The sequence below is a fragment of the Centrocercus urophasianus genome, unplaced genomic scaffold (genome assembly GCF_019232065.1).
Source record: "Centrocercus urophasianus isolate 14NV4802_14NV808 unplaced genomic scaffold, USGS_Curo_1.0 seq_820, whole genome shotgun sequence".
Classification (NCBI taxonomy): domain Eukaryota; kingdom Metazoa; phylum Chordata; class Aves; order Galliformes; family Phasianidae; genus Centrocercus; species Centrocercus urophasianus.
Genome location: NW_024885445.1, coordinates 90002 through 107217, shown reverse-complemented (window position 1 = coordinate 107217; position 17216 = coordinate 90002). Strand labels below are relative to the sequence as shown.

The 17216-nt window shown below is 52.6% G+C and overlaps 1 protein-coding gene across 2 annotated transcripts; it reads left to right on the top strand.

Moving 5' to 3' along the window:
• The first annotated feature begins 1320 nt into the window (after window positions 1-1320).
• KCNA2 (potassium voltage-gated channel subfamily A member 2) lies at window positions 1321-9682 on the top strand. 2 transcript variants are annotated; one of them, XM_042838525.1, is made up of 2 exons: window positions 1321-1348; window positions 2099-9682. In XM_042838525.1, exon 2 carries the CDS (start codon window positions 3314-3316, stop codon window positions 4811-4813), a length of 1500 nt encoding a protein of 499 aa, XP_042694459.1. In that variant the 5' UTR covers window positions 1321-1348; window positions 2099-3313; the 3' UTR covers window positions 4814-9682. The 2 variants fall into 2 exon arrangements, with proteins under 2 accessions (XP_042694459.1, XP_042694458.1); XM_042838524.1 differs by lacking the exon at window positions 1321-1348 and adding an exon at window positions 1884-1975.
• The last annotated feature ends 7534 nt before the right edge of the window (window positions 9683-17216 follow it).

Sequence of the window (17216 nt, the reverse complement as noted above, 5' to 3'; positions counted from 1 at the left end):
GAGATGCTCATATTAATCTTATGAATATTCATTGAGAAGCTCTGTTGCCTTCGGAGCTTTGCTCCCAGGAGCCCGGGGCGAGTTTCGGGGCCAGCAGCGCAGGTGAGGGTGCTGCCAGCAGAGCGGAGCGCGGCTGTTTGTGCATTCGCTGCATGCCTGACTGCAGAGCCAATTGTAAGTTGGTGCCTTTTTCTCCCCCCTTCCCCCTCCCCGCTTCCTCCCCGCTGTCTCTGCTGAAATCGCGGCTTGCCACAAGCTGTGAAATGGAGGCTTGGCGTGAGGTTTTTTTTTGGTTTTTGTTTTTTGGTGTTTTGTTTTTTCGGTTGCGAAAGGGAAAGCAAACGCCTCGACCTTGTCCTCGAGGCTCTCTGCTGCCCGAAATCTCAGCGCTCTGACAGACGGCCATGGCTCGTGCCTGCAGCGAGCCTGCCTTGTGCATGCAGCGACAAACCGGGCTCTTGTGGCTGGTCTCCTCCGCCTCCTTCCTGCCCCTGCAGCCCCCAGATTTGCATGAACGCAACCCAAAGATGGGAAGGGGGTGGGAGGGGGTCATCTGAGCAGGACAGCGGGCGGTGGGGAGAAAGTAGCAGCAAACAAGTGCTGGAATCTGTGATGTCAACTCAGATGATGCCATAACCGTCTCAAATCAGCACCAGCGTCGCCGCTCCGGTCTGGGCTCAGAGAGAAGAGCCAAAGCTTCATGCTGAATGATAATCAACGTGTTAAATAATGAGCAAATGTCCGCACTGCTGAGCAAACGTGGGGTGTTTGGGCAGGGAGGGAGGGGAGGAGGGAGTTTAGGGTCAGGAGAAGAAATGCATGTTTGAAAAAATCATCAAGGTTGGTTGATTTAGGGGGAAATGGGGGCTCGCGTTGTGGCTGCAGCAGATAGCTGGTGGTCGTGGTGTTCTGCTGTGATGCTCACAGGAGCCAAAGAAGGTTAAACCCAGCAGAGCTGTGGAGCGTGGCTGCAGGGAGAAAATGCAGGAAAAGGAGAAAAACTGGGACAAATGCGACCTCCTCTCCTCTGGGCCTGGTAGAAAAGGGTTAAGCGAAGCCGTTGGATGCTGCAAGCCTTGTCAGGGTTGTACTATTTTTTCTAGTGCATAAGGAGAAGGGAGAGGAGGGTTGCACGGGAAGGGGAAATTTCCAAGAAAAGAGGGATCTGCAGCAATATCCGCACCCGAGGTGATGAAGAGAGAAACCAACGGGCATATATGGCCTGCAGGAGGCTGAAATCTTTACCGAGGAGGCTCAGACCGCGGGGTTATTTTCCACCTGCCTCCCCTCCCCGGTTCTGTAATCCTGGCTCAAAGTAGACAAGTCGAGTTGCAGCCGAAGAAGGGAGGTTAGAGGAATTATTATTATTATTATTATTTTCCTTCGGGAGGGCAAAAAAAAAAAAAAAAAAAAAAAAAAAAAAGACCAAAAAAGAAAGGGGGGCAAAAGGAGAGTTTGGATGGACCGCTCCGGTTCGAGCATCCGTGGGGCGGAGCGGGGCGACCTGATGGAGGAGCAGAGGCTGATGCAGGGATCCGAGCCCCCCCAGCGTCCCCCTGAGAAGTGCAGCCCCATCAGAGCGGAATTCCCACGGGGGGGTGGGTCGGCTGGGGGTTGGCTTTAGGGAGGATGGGGAGGGTGGGTGCGGGTCGCGCGGGTCTCACGGCCGGGGACGCTCAAGGGGGAGCACGGAGGAGGGGACGCCGACCAGAGCTTCGTCTCACCGATGAAAACGGAGCCCCCCGTGCCATCCGCGGAGGCAGCGCGGTGCCGTAGGGACCGCCGTCCCCGGGGCGTTCGGCGCGGCGCCGCAGAGCATCGCTGTGCCGGGGGTTGCGGCGCTCCCCCTCCGCCCGCCGCCTCCTCCCCTCGCTGCCATCGGGCTGCCCGGCCCCACCGCCCGGAGCGGAGAGGAGCGGAGAGGGACGCGGTTCTGTTTTTTTCCGCTCTCCCTTCGGCTCGTGTTGCGGTGCAGGTTAGCGAAGCGTCGGGATAACAGCCGGCGGGGAGGAAGCGGAGCTTCCCGGAGGAAGCGGGGCTTTGCGGACGCTGCCTCCAAACCCCCGGCGGCTTTTTACCTTCTCGCTGTTTTTTCCAGGCGATGCCACACCTCCCGAGGACACCGGGGACATCGGGTTTTGCTGAGCTTAGCATCTCCCCCCCGCCGTACCGGAGGCATCAGACAGACGCTGCTCTGCCCTGAAGTGCGGACCTGCAACAGCTCCGGGAGGACTTCTGTCCCTCTGTCTCTTTCTCTCTCTCTTTCTCTCCAGTCCAAACCATTCCAAGACCCGACTTCCAACATCTGGAAATCTCACCCCTTTTATGTCCCTTCTCCTTTTCTACGATGACTCACCATTATTTTTAACTTTGAAGAGAGAGGAAATTATGGGGATCTTGGAAGCCTGTATTCCTCTCTAGGATTTCCCCAGGGTCAGATAATCGGTCTTACTAAGAGACACTAAGATTTGGCTTCTCCAGGTAATGTGATTTGTTTTCTGTGTGCCATGGCGCTTTGCAGAGAATGAGAGCAGCCGGGACACCAGCGGTCGAGGAGGGGGACTGCAGTGGTCCGCGGGCAGCTTGCACCCAAATTCAGGCAGCAGAGCCCAGCTCGGGGCGGGCAGAGCAGCACCCGCAGCCCAATGGCCGGGGCAGGAGGATGGGGACGGTGCCGAAGTTAAAGCGGAGCCGTTAGGGTTACCTGGAGGGTCGTGCCGGATTGCCTGCCGCAGAACCGTAGAATAATCTATGCACGGTTGAATGTTAACCCTTAAATGCATGCCTGGAAATGAGCCGAGCCCGCGCTGCCCCGCGGGTCCCCTCCCCGCTGTAGGGCTGGATCGGGTTTTGCTTCCATTCTCTTCCCTTCCCCCTCCTGGTTTTTTCCCCCCTCTTTGGAATTTTTCTTTTTAGCCGTAAAACCCAAAATGTTCCGTTTGGCCAACGCCGGTTGTGAATAGATGAGGGTCTGAGGGTTCCTCAGGTGTTTTCTCCCTTCTGCCTAATGGGTTTAGATGGGAGTTTTGAACTCTGATTAACTCAGATTAACCCCCCGAGGACGGCGGTAGGCAATGGTAGCGCAGGGAGCCGCTCTCCTCCCCCCAACTTTACTTCATCTCTCTCTTTCTCAGCAGGGGCAATTTTCTTTCCTTTTTTGTTTTCTCCTATTTTATCATCCCTTCGCCTTTTCATGAGACACTTCCACACCTACGTACCTGTCCTTCTGCAGGATAGTAGCCTTGCCCTGAGTCCGATCCCACCACCGGGCACTCGGAAGAGTTTAGCATAAGGATTTCCTTTCAACCCCAATATGACAGTTGCTACCGGAGATCCTGCAGACGAAGCTGCAGCTCTTCCAGGTCACCCACAGGACACGTACAACCCCGAGACCGACCATGAATGCTGCGAGAGGGTGGTCATCAACATCTCGGGGCTGCGCTTTGAGACTCAGCTCAAGACGTTAGCTCAATTTCCGGAGACTTTGCTAGGAGATCCTAAAAAGAGAATGAGATATTTCGACCCTCTCCGGAACGAGTATTTCTTTGATCGGAACAGACCCAGCTTCGATGCGATTTTGTACTATTACCAATCCGGAGGGAGGTTGCGGAGGCCGGTTAATGTGCCCTTGGACATCTTCTCAGAGGAGATCCGTTTCTATGAACTGGGGGAAGAAGCCATGGAGATGTTTAGGGAGGACGAAGGCTACATCAAAGAAGAAGAGAGACCGCTGCCGGAGAATGAGTTTCAGAGACAGGTCTGGTTGCTCTTCGAGTACCCCGAGAGCTCGGGCCCTGCCAGGATTATAGCTATTGTCTCTGTCATGGTGATTTTGATCTCCATCGTGAGCTTTTGCCTGGAAACGTTGCCCATTTTTCGGGATGAGAATGAAGACATGCACGGCAGCGGGCTGAGCCACCCTCCCTACTCCAACAGCAGCATGGGGTACCAGCAGTCCACCTCTTTCACAGATCCCTTCTTCATCGTGGAGACCCTTTGCATCATCTGGTTCTCCTTCGAGTTCTTGGTGAGGTTTTTCGCCTGTCCCAGCAAGGCTGGATTTTTTACCAACATCATGAACATTATAGACATTGTAGCCATCATCCCCTACTTCATCACCTTAGGGACAGAGCTGGCCGAGAAGCCAGAGGACGGCCAGCAAGGCCAGCAAGCCATGTCCTTGGCCATCCTCCGAGTCATCCGCTTGGTGCGGGTCTTCCGGATCTTCAAGCTGTCCCGGCACTCCAAGGGGCTGCAGATCCTGGGGCAGACCCTCAAGGCCAGCATGCGGGAGCTGGGCTTGCTCATCTTCTTCCTCTTCATCGGCGTCATCCTCTTCTCCAGCGCCGTCTACTTCGCCGAGGCCGACGAGAGCGAGTCCCAATTCCCGAGCATCCCCGACGCCTTCTGGTGGGCCGTGGTTTCCATGACGACTGTTGGCTATGGAGACATGGTCCCCACCACCATCGGGGGGAAAATCGTGGGGTCTCTGTGTGCCATCGCCGGCGTATTAACCATTGCCTTACCCGTGCCCGTCATAGTGTCTAACTTCAACTACTTCTACCACCGGGAGACGGAGGGAGAGGAGCAGGCTCAATATTTGCAAGTAACCAGCTGCCCAAAGATCCCCTCTTCCCCCGACCTAAAGAAAAGCAGAAGTGCCTCTACCATTAGTAAGTCTGATTATATGGAGATTCAGGAAGGTGTAAACAATAGCAATGAGGATTTTAGGGAGGAGAACTTGAAGACAGCCAATTGCACCCTAGCTAACACAAACTATGTGAATATCACCAAAATGCTAACCGATGTCTAGTCGCTAAAACCTAGTACCGTATTTAAAGCTGAAGTGGAACAATTGCAGATATTGAGTGCTGCTCTGCATTGTAGTTAACACAGTATTTTCTACGGTGTATATTTGGTTCTGCATGGGAAGCAATAGCTGTGTAAGTGACTTTTAACCTTTGATTTCCACACTGAATAACGTGCAAGCAAACAAAACCGAACCATTTTGTTTCCCTTCTGCCATCCCAGGCTCGCTGGTTCCCAGAGGTTCGGAGCGGTCCGAGCACCGTGCCGTAGCAGGGATGCAGAGATGCTCACTGGCACGGCCCCATCCCCAGAGCCGGGCCACCAGCCTGGGGCTGGGGAAGGTCAGGCAGGGCTGGTTGGCTTGTTGGAGGGCTCAGGTTTCCACCTCGGCAGTGCTGAGCTGAACGCATCGCCCCGGCTCGCGTTTCATAACGGAAAATGCTGCATGCTGCAATAGTTTGAGCCACTGCAGTATGCCAGTGAGAGGCCCAGGGGAGGGATAATTAGTCTGGCGGCACATTATTTATTAAGTCTTAAGTTTTCTATGCTAGGCACCGGGAGGGACGAGTCAACAAATCAAATGCTTGGATTTTATTGATTCATTCAGATGATACTTCCATCCACCACTATTTCCAGGATCACCAAAGACACCTCCACTGACACATTGAAAACGAGTTGGGAAAAAAACCATCTTTTTTTTATATATATATCTATATATAAAACTGGAGCAACTATGCTGTGGCCTACAATATATTTATACTGCAGTGAAATTTAACCAGTAATACAGTACAGCTGCATGGGTATCTGTTGCATGAATCTGAATATTTAATACACACACAAATATATATTTTCTTAGTAGACTATACAGTATTTATGTTTATAGTGTTTATAGATTCTCCAGTGGCTCGGAGGAGATTTGTGGGAGCTAAAATATCTCTAATGTGTTTAGAAATGGGATGGGGATGGCATTTGCTGACAACAGCCTGATAGATAACAAGGCAAAGCCTGAGTGCCCCAGCACCCAGCCCCAGGAGCTGGCTCCATGGAAGGTGAGCTGAAAGTTAAACACCTGCGCTCATTATGGGGCGAGTAATTAGTCATTAATCTCGGTGTCAGGAGCAGAAAGCACAGCTGATCGGGCAGGGCTGGAGGAGCAGGTGGAATGGCAGGTATGGGCTCTCTGGACTTGTTTGGTCAGCAGTTTTCAGCCATTTCCCATACGATTATTGTGTGTGTGTATAGATATTTAGAGAACGACTATAGGGCCGAATTCACAGCTAATGTGAGCTCTTGGAGCCTCCTGGCTCAGGGGCCACAGACATGAGCTGTCCTGGGGTGTGTTTTGGGCTGGAAAATCCTGATTTCAGTCATGTCGAGCCCTAGGGCCGTTGGTTTTTCCTGTATGGTGGACTGGATCCAAGCTCGTGCTTCCAAGCTGTTGCTTTTGCTTTGCCTTCTCCCAGGGTCTATTTGAGTGTTGGGATGCAGACACCTCAGGATCATCCCCATTTCTTCTCCATTTCTGGTGTAATGTGGGGAGAGTTGGAGCTGTCTGTTCTGGGGTTTCATCTGCTTTGCCCATCCCACTTGGATTTCCTTCTTTCCCAAATTGCTATCAAAGCCCACAATGGGCCGGGCCAGGGGACCCCTGTGAGGTCAACGGTCAAAGCTCCCAGCTGAAGGCATTTAGCAGCTCCTCCAGTTGGGGTGAATTGGGGCTGAATTTGGGCTCGATCAGCGCTTTGCTGCCTCTGAGTGCAGGTGCGGGAGGGAAACCCGTGGCAGATCGTGGGAGTGAGGTCAGCCGGACCTTCCTGGCCTCCCATGGGAAAACAATATTCACAACAATACAACAAACGGTGCTAGCGTATTCTACAGCAATGGTTCAAAATGCTGCTCGGGGCTGGATCCGTCCCTCGTGTTGACCCCGCTCAGCCAGCTGGGATCTCTCGTCGTTAATAAGTGATTGATTCAGGCTCTAATCACCCAGGGTGCTGAGCACCACGCAGGGTTGGGTGCCTGCCCGAAATTGCATCTTGTTGCATTGGGAACCTTCTCCTCCTCTTTGCTGCTACAGCTCTGGAATGGGCATCTCCGAAGCTCACCAACACCTGCAACACACACAACGAGAATCAACGCAACTGAAAGCAATAAATCTCTTTCTGAAGCTTGAATGGGATGGCAAAGGTGTGATTCCCAGGTGGCAGCTGCTCAGCCTCCATTGATCCAGCTTGCTGCATGTCTATGGGGATGTGACTGCCCTGCCCTGCACTGGGATGATCCCAAATTTGCTGTGCAGGAAAGCACCAGCGCTCAGGGTGGGCTGCTATGGGCGATTTGGGAAGATGCTGACTTTGCAAAGTGCCTGGTTGCTCATATCCTGCGAGCTACAGGCCATTCACCTCCTGGCATCTCTGGCCATAGATGGATCCTACACCTTGTACGCTCACTCAGGCAGATTCTAATGGGGAAAACCAGCCCTGGAAGGAGGGCATCTCTATGGTGGCCCTTGCAGCTTGTTTGCAGAGCAGAAGGGACCCAGATGTGTGCTCAGATAGGTTTTTCAGGGCAGGAAAGGTCTGTGGGGGTCAGAAGCCACCCATCAGGCTGCATGAAGCAGAAATCTGGCTTTCTCCCGCATACAGAGAAATGGTTTCCCTATAGCTTTTAATGGGATTTGTGCCTGCAGGTCGGAGCTCTAGTGCTATTTTGAGCTTTGCTTCTGACTCACTGATGTGATCTTGAACCAGTTTTCAGGAGGAGACTGTGATTTTTTTTCTTTCTTTCTTTTTTTCTTGAGGAATTTGGTTTGAGAGCCTCCAGCCCCCACGGAGATGCTGAGCATCCCAAGCTCAGCTTCAGTGGGTACAAAATTGGGATGTGAAGTGGCTCAGATGGAGGACGCCATAACACAGTGGTTCGGTCTCCCTTCCCTCCTCTCATGGAGCCATTGGCCATGGGTGGGATGGAGAACCAAGGCTCTCCACTCTGTGTCTGGTCCTATGGTGGTAACCAGAGGAGGTAGGACCTGTATTCTAAGTTTTGCCCTTTGTGCCATGGTTTTGGAGATGGGAAGTGGTGATTTCTAACAGCCGGTGCACGTCTAACTCTGTGAGCAACCAATCAACCCTTCAGCATCCTCTGCAGTATCTGCTTAGGGCAGTGAGGGGAGGCTCTTGTCTTAGCTGAGTGCTTTAGGAATGATGGGAGAAAATCAGCAATACGGGCTGATGAGTTTTTGTCAGGAAAAACCAATCTCTGCATCTTTGTGTTGTGTCGAAGTCCTATAAATCTGGATACTGAGCTATACCAAGAAAAGGATCTCTAGATTGGTGTTATGTGACTGTAGCATGTGGGTGTATAAATACGGGCATATTTGTGCATAAATACACAGAAGGAGAGAAAAAGACAGAGGAGGAGGAGGTATTTCAGGAATGGCCTTGCTTTGTTATCACATAACTCCCGGGTCAGTGTTGAAATTGCTGCCAAAAGCTTGTGAACTCTCTGGGTTCACAGCATCCCTAAGGAGGGGCCCAAGGGAAGGAGATCTGGATTCAGCCTCAGAGGTGGCATCAGCTCTGAGCATCCCTGCATGCATTCCGGCAGCTTTTCAGTATCTCTTCTCTGGAACCCAAATCCTCACCTTGGTCCCGTTGCTGGCATGTTTGTGGTGGTGCAGGCAAAGCCAACCAGAAATCGAAGGGGTTTGCTGGGCTGTGCTGGGTGGCTTTGCTGGGTTTGTCAGTAATGGTTGGGTTTTGGTTCCTTTGAACCACGCTGGGATTTTCGTCCCAGGGCTGAGGTGTGCTTCTCTTGGGTTTTGTGTTCATGGGGGATCTCAGTGGTTTGCGTGGATCAGCAATCAGCGTTTTCTTTGGCCAGCACGCTGCAGGGCTGGGGGTGAAGAGAGGAGGATCCAGCTCCAAATCACTTGGGTTTGCAACCAAAAAAAGTCCACAGCTCCCTCTTCATGCCCGTGGCAGCGCCCAGCACATCGCCTTGTCCCTGCCATCAGGGTCTGGCAATGAGGGTCCTTGTAGCCATCCCTACCCCCTCGGTCTTGGTCTCTCCATGAAACGATGGATCTGGCTGCCCTTAGTCCACACCATGCACAGAGAGAGGAAAACCCCTCACCTTCATTCCTTGTTGGTGGGATGGTTGGCTTGGAAGAGCTGCTGGACATCAGTTGACCACAGCCCTGTCCCAGGGGCCGTGCGTGTGTCAGACACCCTGCCTGGTTGCTCTGGGCATGGGTCGGTTGGTTTTTGGTTTTATTTGATCATCCTTCTGTCGTGTATAAGACTGTAATTATCCGTTGGCACTTGCTCCCTCGTTGCTTGAGACTGCACTCTTGTCCTCCAATGTCACCCACTAATGGTTGCTGGAAGCACAAGGGAATAACAGGCATTGGATCAAAGCTGCGCGTGGTGCCTCACTCGAGTGAATCGATAGGAAGAGGAAATCCAAGAAGGACTCATCCTACCGATGCTGGAGCCGAACCTTGTGTTGCCGTGGTTACGGGAGGAACGGGACCAGGAATGGAGAGAGGCCTATAAACTGGTAGAGGAGGACTCGTGGGAATTTCAAGTCATTTAACCATGCGTTTGCTAGACAAAAACATAGACACCAGCTGTATCTGAATTGCACAGTGTGTATAGACGTCCCTGCTCTCATTGACGGCACAGGGGTGTCCCTGGGGTCGGGCACATCCATGGGGTGGGACACCCACGTCAATAGGGCCGACCATTGTATATAGGTATACAGATCTGTGTACATACATATCCCAAATGAGCATTTGCTGTCTGGTTTATCATGAGTGTATATAATTTATTCTTCACAGAGCATCACAGATTTTGTAAATATCGACACTAATTAAGAGGAAATAAATATGTATATTATTGAGGAGCTATTTTGGTATCCGTTCTGTGGAGGGTGGTGGGGGGGAAAGACAAGCAAATGTATTTCGGGTAGGCTGGGTTATTGTGTGGATCTAAACCTTGAGAAATGAAGGGAATTCCCTTCAGTGTGGAGCCAGGAGTTGGACAGGATGGTCCTTATGGGTCCCTTCCAACTCGGGATATTCTGTGATGGAAAAATCACTATGGGGTAAAGACCCATGGAAGGGGCTGAGCTGTGGGTTGGTGCTGTGCTTTGGGCTTTTAGCAAACCTCCAGCAAAGGGAGACCGCAGTGGGGACTGAAATGCAAATATTTCATCCCAAACCTGCAGGTTCTCTCCCTGAAGGGTTTGGGATCAGTTCTCGTAGGCAGGTCCCCAGGCTGGGCTCAGACATTCCTATGCAGCCCCAAACCAGCCTGCTTCCAGGTCTGTGCTCTCCCTCCTCTCACATCTCACTGGGACTCTCTGAGCTCCACTGCTGACACTGTGGGATCTGCAAGCAGAGATTTGCTGTTTTTCACTTCTACGTATTGGGGAAACATATTTTTTTCTTGCCATGGTGACAACCCAGTCTCTAAAATGCATCCTACCCATGGCATGACTTGTTTTTTTAGCTAGAAAATCCAATTTCTTCTCCACAGAGATGTGACTCAGGTCAGTGACACGGCTGGAGCCCCTGCCATGGATCAGCACTGCTCATGGCATCGCTCACCAGAGAGCTGAGAAGGATTTGGCAGCAAACCCAGCAGAGCCAGCAACAAGTTGGAGCTCAGGACTTTGGCTTTCCCACGCTGCTTCCCACCTCAAGCAGCTTCCATGGTCTTGGATGTCCCAAAGAGGAGCAATAACCCAAAGGCAACCTCAGTTGCAGTGCTTACATTTATCCACGCTGGCCAGACACACGTACCAGTGGCACTGGAGCTGTTTTTTACCCTTGCAGCCTTCCTGAGGCAGCTCCCTGCAGGCTCCAAGACCCTCAGGTCCCCATTCTGATGGTACAGAGCTGGGCTCACAGCTGCAATCTTTTCTGCCACACAGGGGACATCCTGTCCTGCTCTGTGCCTCAGTTTCCCCACCTCTAACACAGCTCAGGACCTGCAAATTGCAAAGCTCAGCTCAGAGCTGATGCATCACTGGATGGAGGAATCCGTGGTTGGATCATTGAAGTAGGAAAGGAGGGCATTTAAAAGGAAAAAAAATGGAATGCGAAAAGGTGAGACAACAATTTATAAGCGAAATTGGCAGCATCCTCATTGCAGTGCTCACTGTCGTGTTGGTGGCTGCCCCATTTGGGCCACTCCACTCTCCTCAACCCCATTTCCAAGCCCAACAAACAAACCCCAGCCCTCCACTCCTATCTCAGTCCAGCTGATTCTGGGCTCATAAATATCCAAACGGCTCTTTTTTGGTGTGAGGGGGTTGCAGCAGAGTCTGCTCTGCGCAGCACTCCGCAGGGATGGCAGGAGGAGGCGGTGAGGCGGATGCAGCAATTATTTTAAACTGCTGCTCTGCCAGCAATGCTGCAGCACCGTGCCCATGCACGGAGGATGCTGATGATGTCAGGGCACGCATTGTCATGCTTGGGCTTTTACAGCCTTCCAAAGAGCAAAGGGTGGGGTGGAAGACCCACACGTACAGTGGGTCCCCCCTGGTGCTGCCCGACCTACATTCTTGCACTCCTTTTGCTGAGCATTGCTTCTCCACCTCATGGACCTGCTCTGAATTAAAGAGGTCTTTGAGGCAGCAGCACGGCGTTGCTCTTCATCCTGGGGAGGACCCCACAGTGCGTGTTTGCTTTCTCCCCTTTGGAGTGTCAAGCCCTTGAAATCCTGCTTAGTGACATCGAGGAAGGGACCCAGGTGCCAAGGAAGCTCTTCCACTGCTGCTTGCCCTGGGAAGCTCAGGTTGCTAAACCCCATTAAAGCCCATTGCACGCACCCCAGGGACGAGCAGGGATTTTTAGCTGCCCTATTACCAAACCTAATTCCATTTGGCCAAGCAGGCACTGGGATCCTGAGAGCAGCTCCTGGAATGGGGCTGCAGAAAGACATCAACAAAACGCTGACAGATGGGGAGAAGTTGGAAAGAGGGGAAGGGAACACGGGACTGTGGCACCCTCCTGGCAATGCCCACCAGGAATTGCTGGGTGTGCACCGAGTTGGTGCAGGATGACACCATCACTGCTGCAGTGCCTCGGGTTCTGGGTGACCTTTGCTGAGCTGCTGGGTGCAAAATCTGCAAGTGTGGGTGTGCGAAGAGGAGCCCCCGCAGCCTATCTTTAGTTAACCTCCAGGCAAAGGTTTGGAGCTTGAGATGCACATTTATCCTGCAGCTCTGGAAATCAGGCCAGGTCCCTCTTTCTCCTTCCCACTTTTTCTTGTTCCTTCGTCTCCCTCCTTTGCATTTGTGCTGGGTGTTGAAAAGCCTATTCCTGGGAGCACTGCTCATCCACACCCCAGCACGAGGTACAGGGCAGGAGAAGAGGAGCTGCAGGCAGTGCCTGCAGGGTTGCTGTCTCCATGAGAGCAATATCTGGGTGTTCTAAAGAACCACAAATCTCCCCTTCTGCACAATCACAGCTGGTGGGGCCCTGGGTCTACAGTGCATGAGGACAGACAAGATAATGAGGACAGACAAGATAATGAGGAGTGATGCAAGGAACAACAGACCTGAAACCAGGGCTGCCCGAATATTTGCCCCTTGCTCCTAGGATGCCTTGGTTTCATGGGGAAGGCAGCACCCAGCTGCAGTTCTGAGCTCAAGGTGCTGAGGATGTCACATTGCCATGGACCCCTCTGAGCTGGGGAGGTGCAAAAAGAGCCGTAGGGAAAGTGGCTGTGCTTTTAATCCTAAAGTGTAAGGGTGGGAGAACGGAGGGTCTGCGGTTCTTGGGAGACGGACTAAAGGCTCAGCAGCAAGTCTGTGCATTGCTGCCACTGGGGCAAAGCAGAAAGAGAGCTCTCCCCAGCCCCAAGGAGCAAGAGATGGGCCCCAATCACACAGTGCTGTGCTGTGAGTCTTTGGGCAGTTGTTGGCTTGTGACTTACCGAGCTCTGTGACCCCAGGCACAGCTGCATGGTTTGCAGTGAGACCCCAGGGCCGGCAGCAGCTTGGTGGGTTTGCTTTGCTGCTGCTTTAACACAGCTCCTGGACAGAGCAGGACTGGTTGGAGGAGCCGGAGAGCCAAGGTCAGCCAGAGCCCTGCAGCCCCCACATCTGCTGCCATCACACCCTGTGATGCCACGATCCTCTGTGGGCAGGATCAGACCCAAGGACACGTTTTATCCAGTGAGAGACAGAGGCAAAGGAAACAGCACAAACATCTTCTGCCAGGCATCTGCTCCCTGCCTGGCAAAAACTGCCAACCGAGCACTGTTTGAAAGCGTAGCCTTTCCCGACCTGGAGCTGGGTTATCTTCCACTGTCCTTTTATCCTTGGTTAATTAAAGGCAAATCTCTGCAGAAGGAACACACTTCTTCACATGTGAGCATTAATAACTAGAAAGTGGCTGCGAATGCTCTGAGGCTGCTGCGGAAATCCTGGGCAGAAATAGCATTTTTATCTCACAGCTTTGGCTCCGGGGATAATAAACTTCTGAGGTTTAGAAGGAGGCAACAGCAGATCCAGCCCCATATGGCTTGAGTTTACAAAAGGATCAGCCAAATGGACAGACTTAATTCCTAAGTCATCCCTGGGCAGGACCTTGGGGTGATGCTGAGGTCCCCAAAGTCTCCTTATCCCGCATGGATGCTGCAGGGAATGGCTGCTCACCCCCAGGCAGCCCAAAGAACTTTATTCACAAATGTTTTTGTGTGTTTTCAGTTACTGAAATGCCCTGACAACCTCAGAGATGAAATGCAGCATCGGGTGTTTGGTACAGCAGAGCATCATTTCGTGGCATCCAGTAAGGCTGGCAAGAGGCAGGCATTGATAGCAACTATTCTTATTCTGATGATGACATTATGTGGCTCTTACAGAGTGCTTTTCATTAGTAGCTCTAAAGTGCTTTGCGAAAGAAGAGATTCAGATGTCTCAAACTGTCTGCAGTGATTTCAGTGGAGGAGCCTGGGCTTGTGCAGAAGCTCTTAGCTCAGTTCTGGTTGCAGGGCAGGGATCTCTGCTCAGCTCCCAACCATCCTGATGGCATTTATTTATTGCTCAGCCTCTGGGAGCCTTCCTGCACGGCACAGCCCCGAGCTGGAATCCTTTTCCATAAATAACTCCTCTGGGAACCCCCCAGCAGTCTCATTCCACCTGCAATAAATGCAACAGGCTGATGGGAAACCCAAAGCTTTTTGTCCATTTGTGCATTTCCTTCAGTGCCAGCGCTGCTGTCTGCACTTGGAGCTCAATCTTCTGCCTCCTGCAGCGTGGAGGGGTCAGGCCATGGCAGGCTGCCTTTTGCCATTTGGTTCCTTTAGCACTGGGAAACATCCACGGTTGTTGGCAAGCGTGGACCTCTATTGTGGGCTCCTCCATCACTGGACATACACAAGGATGCTCTCTATGGGAAAACCACATGCAAACACGTCCATTAAATCCCATCCTCCTTGCCTTGGTTCAGCCTCAGTGATGATGCTGCAGCAGAAAACAACCCAAAGGTTCCAGTGGCTCCCAAGTGGGATTTTTGCCATGCTGGCCACGGTGGGAGCCGTCCCTGGAAGAAAAGAGGCCCCCAGCAGCTCCAGGAAGAGAAGCAAAGGCGTTTTTGACTGCTTTGGTGCTGTGTGGGATGAACAGGATGGCACTGGGATGCTCTGCTGGAGGAAGAGGGTTTTCTGCCCGGCTCCTCCCTGGATTTCTGTGGGTCTGAGGGGCTCTGCTGTGTGGGCACAGCTCCCACTGCTCCGTCCTCTCCTCCCCAGCAGCAGCAGCAGCAGCAGAACCGCCGGCTCAGCACAAAGCTGCGGCATCGCAGCTCAAGGATTAGACATTCGTTTGCCATAAATAGAAAATTGGGGGAATGTGTTTTAGCGCATTAAATGTATAGAGAGCGGCTGCTGATGCGCAGGAACATGACCGCCCTATCGATCCCTGTCCTCATCCTGCTCCCTCCCTCCCACCAGCTTGGATGACCCTCGCTCTGTGACAACCAGAGGCTGTGATCCTATGACCAGGAGCTGGGATTTGTCACCGTGTTGGGGCTCAGGAGCCACGAATCCCAGCATCGGCCCCTGCCCCGCTGTGCTGCTCCCTGCCAACGCTCTCATCCTATGCAGGCATCCCCAGGAGGGCATCTCCGTTTGCTCTCAGTGTCAGGAGCCCCGTTACGGTCATCAGAGAGAAAGAGAAACTCCTCCTCGTGATTCATTCGGCTTAATTTAGCCATGTGCCTCGGGGCCAGAAAAGGCATGCCTTAGAAGAAGCCATTTTTCTGCATTGGTGATGAAAGGAGCCAGGGAAACAAGCTGAAGTGGATGCAGATAGCTGCTGTTGATATAAGGGACGGGGCTTGGATTTACAGGGCACAGGTGCCTGAATTCCCCTCAGTAAAACCTGTGAGGAGTTGCATGGGATGGAATGGCTTTAACTTATGAAGAGAAACGTGCTCAGGTAAGGCATGCCTCTTCTGGCCTGAAGGAATGCTGGAGAGGAGGCCCTCTCTGCTGAACATGGTGGTGCCCTTGGAAACCAGACCCCATGAGATCCTCCTGGACATGACTCTGTACATATGAGATAAATCCCCTCGGGAGACAAGGTGGTGGGGTGCAGGATCCCATAGGTGCCACCTCTCCCCACCAGATAGGAGCCATCCTCTCCCTCACAGCACTGGTTTCTGGCAATGTGAGAGGATCCCCGGGGTCCCATGGCCACGCAGGGGCCAACAGAGCTGTGCTGCTCAGCTGCTCCAGCTGTACCTGCAGCCCATGGCACCCATCTGCCACCGTTCCAGTGCCCTGACCAAGCTCATGTCCCTGGATTTACTCCAATTTTATGCCTGATGAGGCTCAAACCTTACGTTGCCAGTTAATGGACCTTAAAATGCCTGGAGATCCTGGCCCTCATCCTGGTCCTGCTTTCCTGGCTTTGTGGAAGGTGAGGTTTTGCTGCTGATGGTGTGGCTGAAGGTGCTCGAGTCTCATAGAAGTTCCCCTAATTTTGGGTGAAGGCTGTTCCTATAGGCATGGCCTCGTGGCTACACACACCCAAGCCAAGATACTTTGTCCTCTCCACCATTTCTGCCTGCAAGAGGATTTCCTTGCCCAACAGTGGATCAAAAGAGACTGCCTAGGTATTGATGAGGCATCTGCAGGGAGATCAGGCTGAAACCAAGCATCTCAGAGCAAGAAATGTCCTTCTCAGCATGTCCTGGGGGTGTTTCCACCCTGGAGCAAAGCCACTCCTTTTTAGTGACTTCCTGCTTATTTCATAAATGCATTGGGAAGGATGGGGAGATTTTCAGTGGCCTCAGGAGAGACAAGAAGTCTCGCACGGTCCTTCTCCCTATTGATCAGACCTTCCAAATAAGACTTTCTTCTGAAAGCTGTTGCCTCGGTTGCCCATCTTTCCTCCAAAGCCTTCCTGCAAAGCCTGCAGCTGCCTGCTGCCTTCAGCGCTTCAGCTCACGCTTGCAACTGCCATGTGTATAAATAAATGATGAGCAGATTGATTAGTCACTTCCCTCCGACTCCAGGCCTCTCACCCTCAACCATTTATTGGCTTAAATGGAATCCTTGCCCATGCCTTCAAGATAGGACCAGCGTGCAGCTCCCCGTGGGATGAAGACGAGTGTTTAAGCATCAGAAAAACCTCCTCTTCAACTTTTGCCCCTCCTAGCTTGGGTAGAGGGCTGGGTTTTATCTTGTTTCCTCACTTCCCCACGGGGTCTCTTATGGTGTACGCAGATCCCTGGGGAGGGATGAAGAGGAGGCAGTGGTGGGGCGGACGACCCACTGGGGATCACCCTGCAGTGGATCCCTGCTTTGTGGCCATTCACCATCGGATTCTATTGCAGGTGGTAAGGGGGGATGCTGGGCTGTGCTCCCATCAATCCCTACCTGCTCCCAGTCTGCAGCCCCCACCGCTGCCCCCATCCCCCCCAGGCCACGTTTGCACCCTCCTTGCTGCCGTGCAGCTGCAGATTCCTATTTAGAGAAAATCTATAAACCACTCAGTACAGAGAGAACCTGCCAGCCTTCCCGCGGCCTTCTGCAGCAAATTGATCAGGGCCGGATCCTGCCCTTCTTTTTGCCCCCTTTTCTCTTTTTTCTGAAGCCACCTGGGACGGTCCCATTGGCAGCACTCAGCACCCTGTGGGCCCCATCCTGCTCCATCTCATGCCCTTATCCCAAGCCCGGTGGTGTCCCCCATCAGCCCTGAGGTTTTGGGATACCTACCTCTCACTTGAGTTCCAGAGGAGGGGGAAGTGACCAAGAGCTGACCTGAAGGCTGGCAGTCAGTTCATCTGCATGTTCTCCTTGCCCTCCGCAGGCTCCAGAATCAGTGGGTATGGCTGGAATAAACCAAACACATGAAGCCAGCGATGCCAAGAAGCTGCAGATCTGAAT

Bases quoted from the DNA above. Each gene is read 5' to 3' on its own strand.
- KCNA2 (XM_042838525.1), top strand. From the start codon at position 3,314: ATGACAGTTGCTACCGGAGATCCTGCAGACGAAGCTGCAGCTCTTCCA.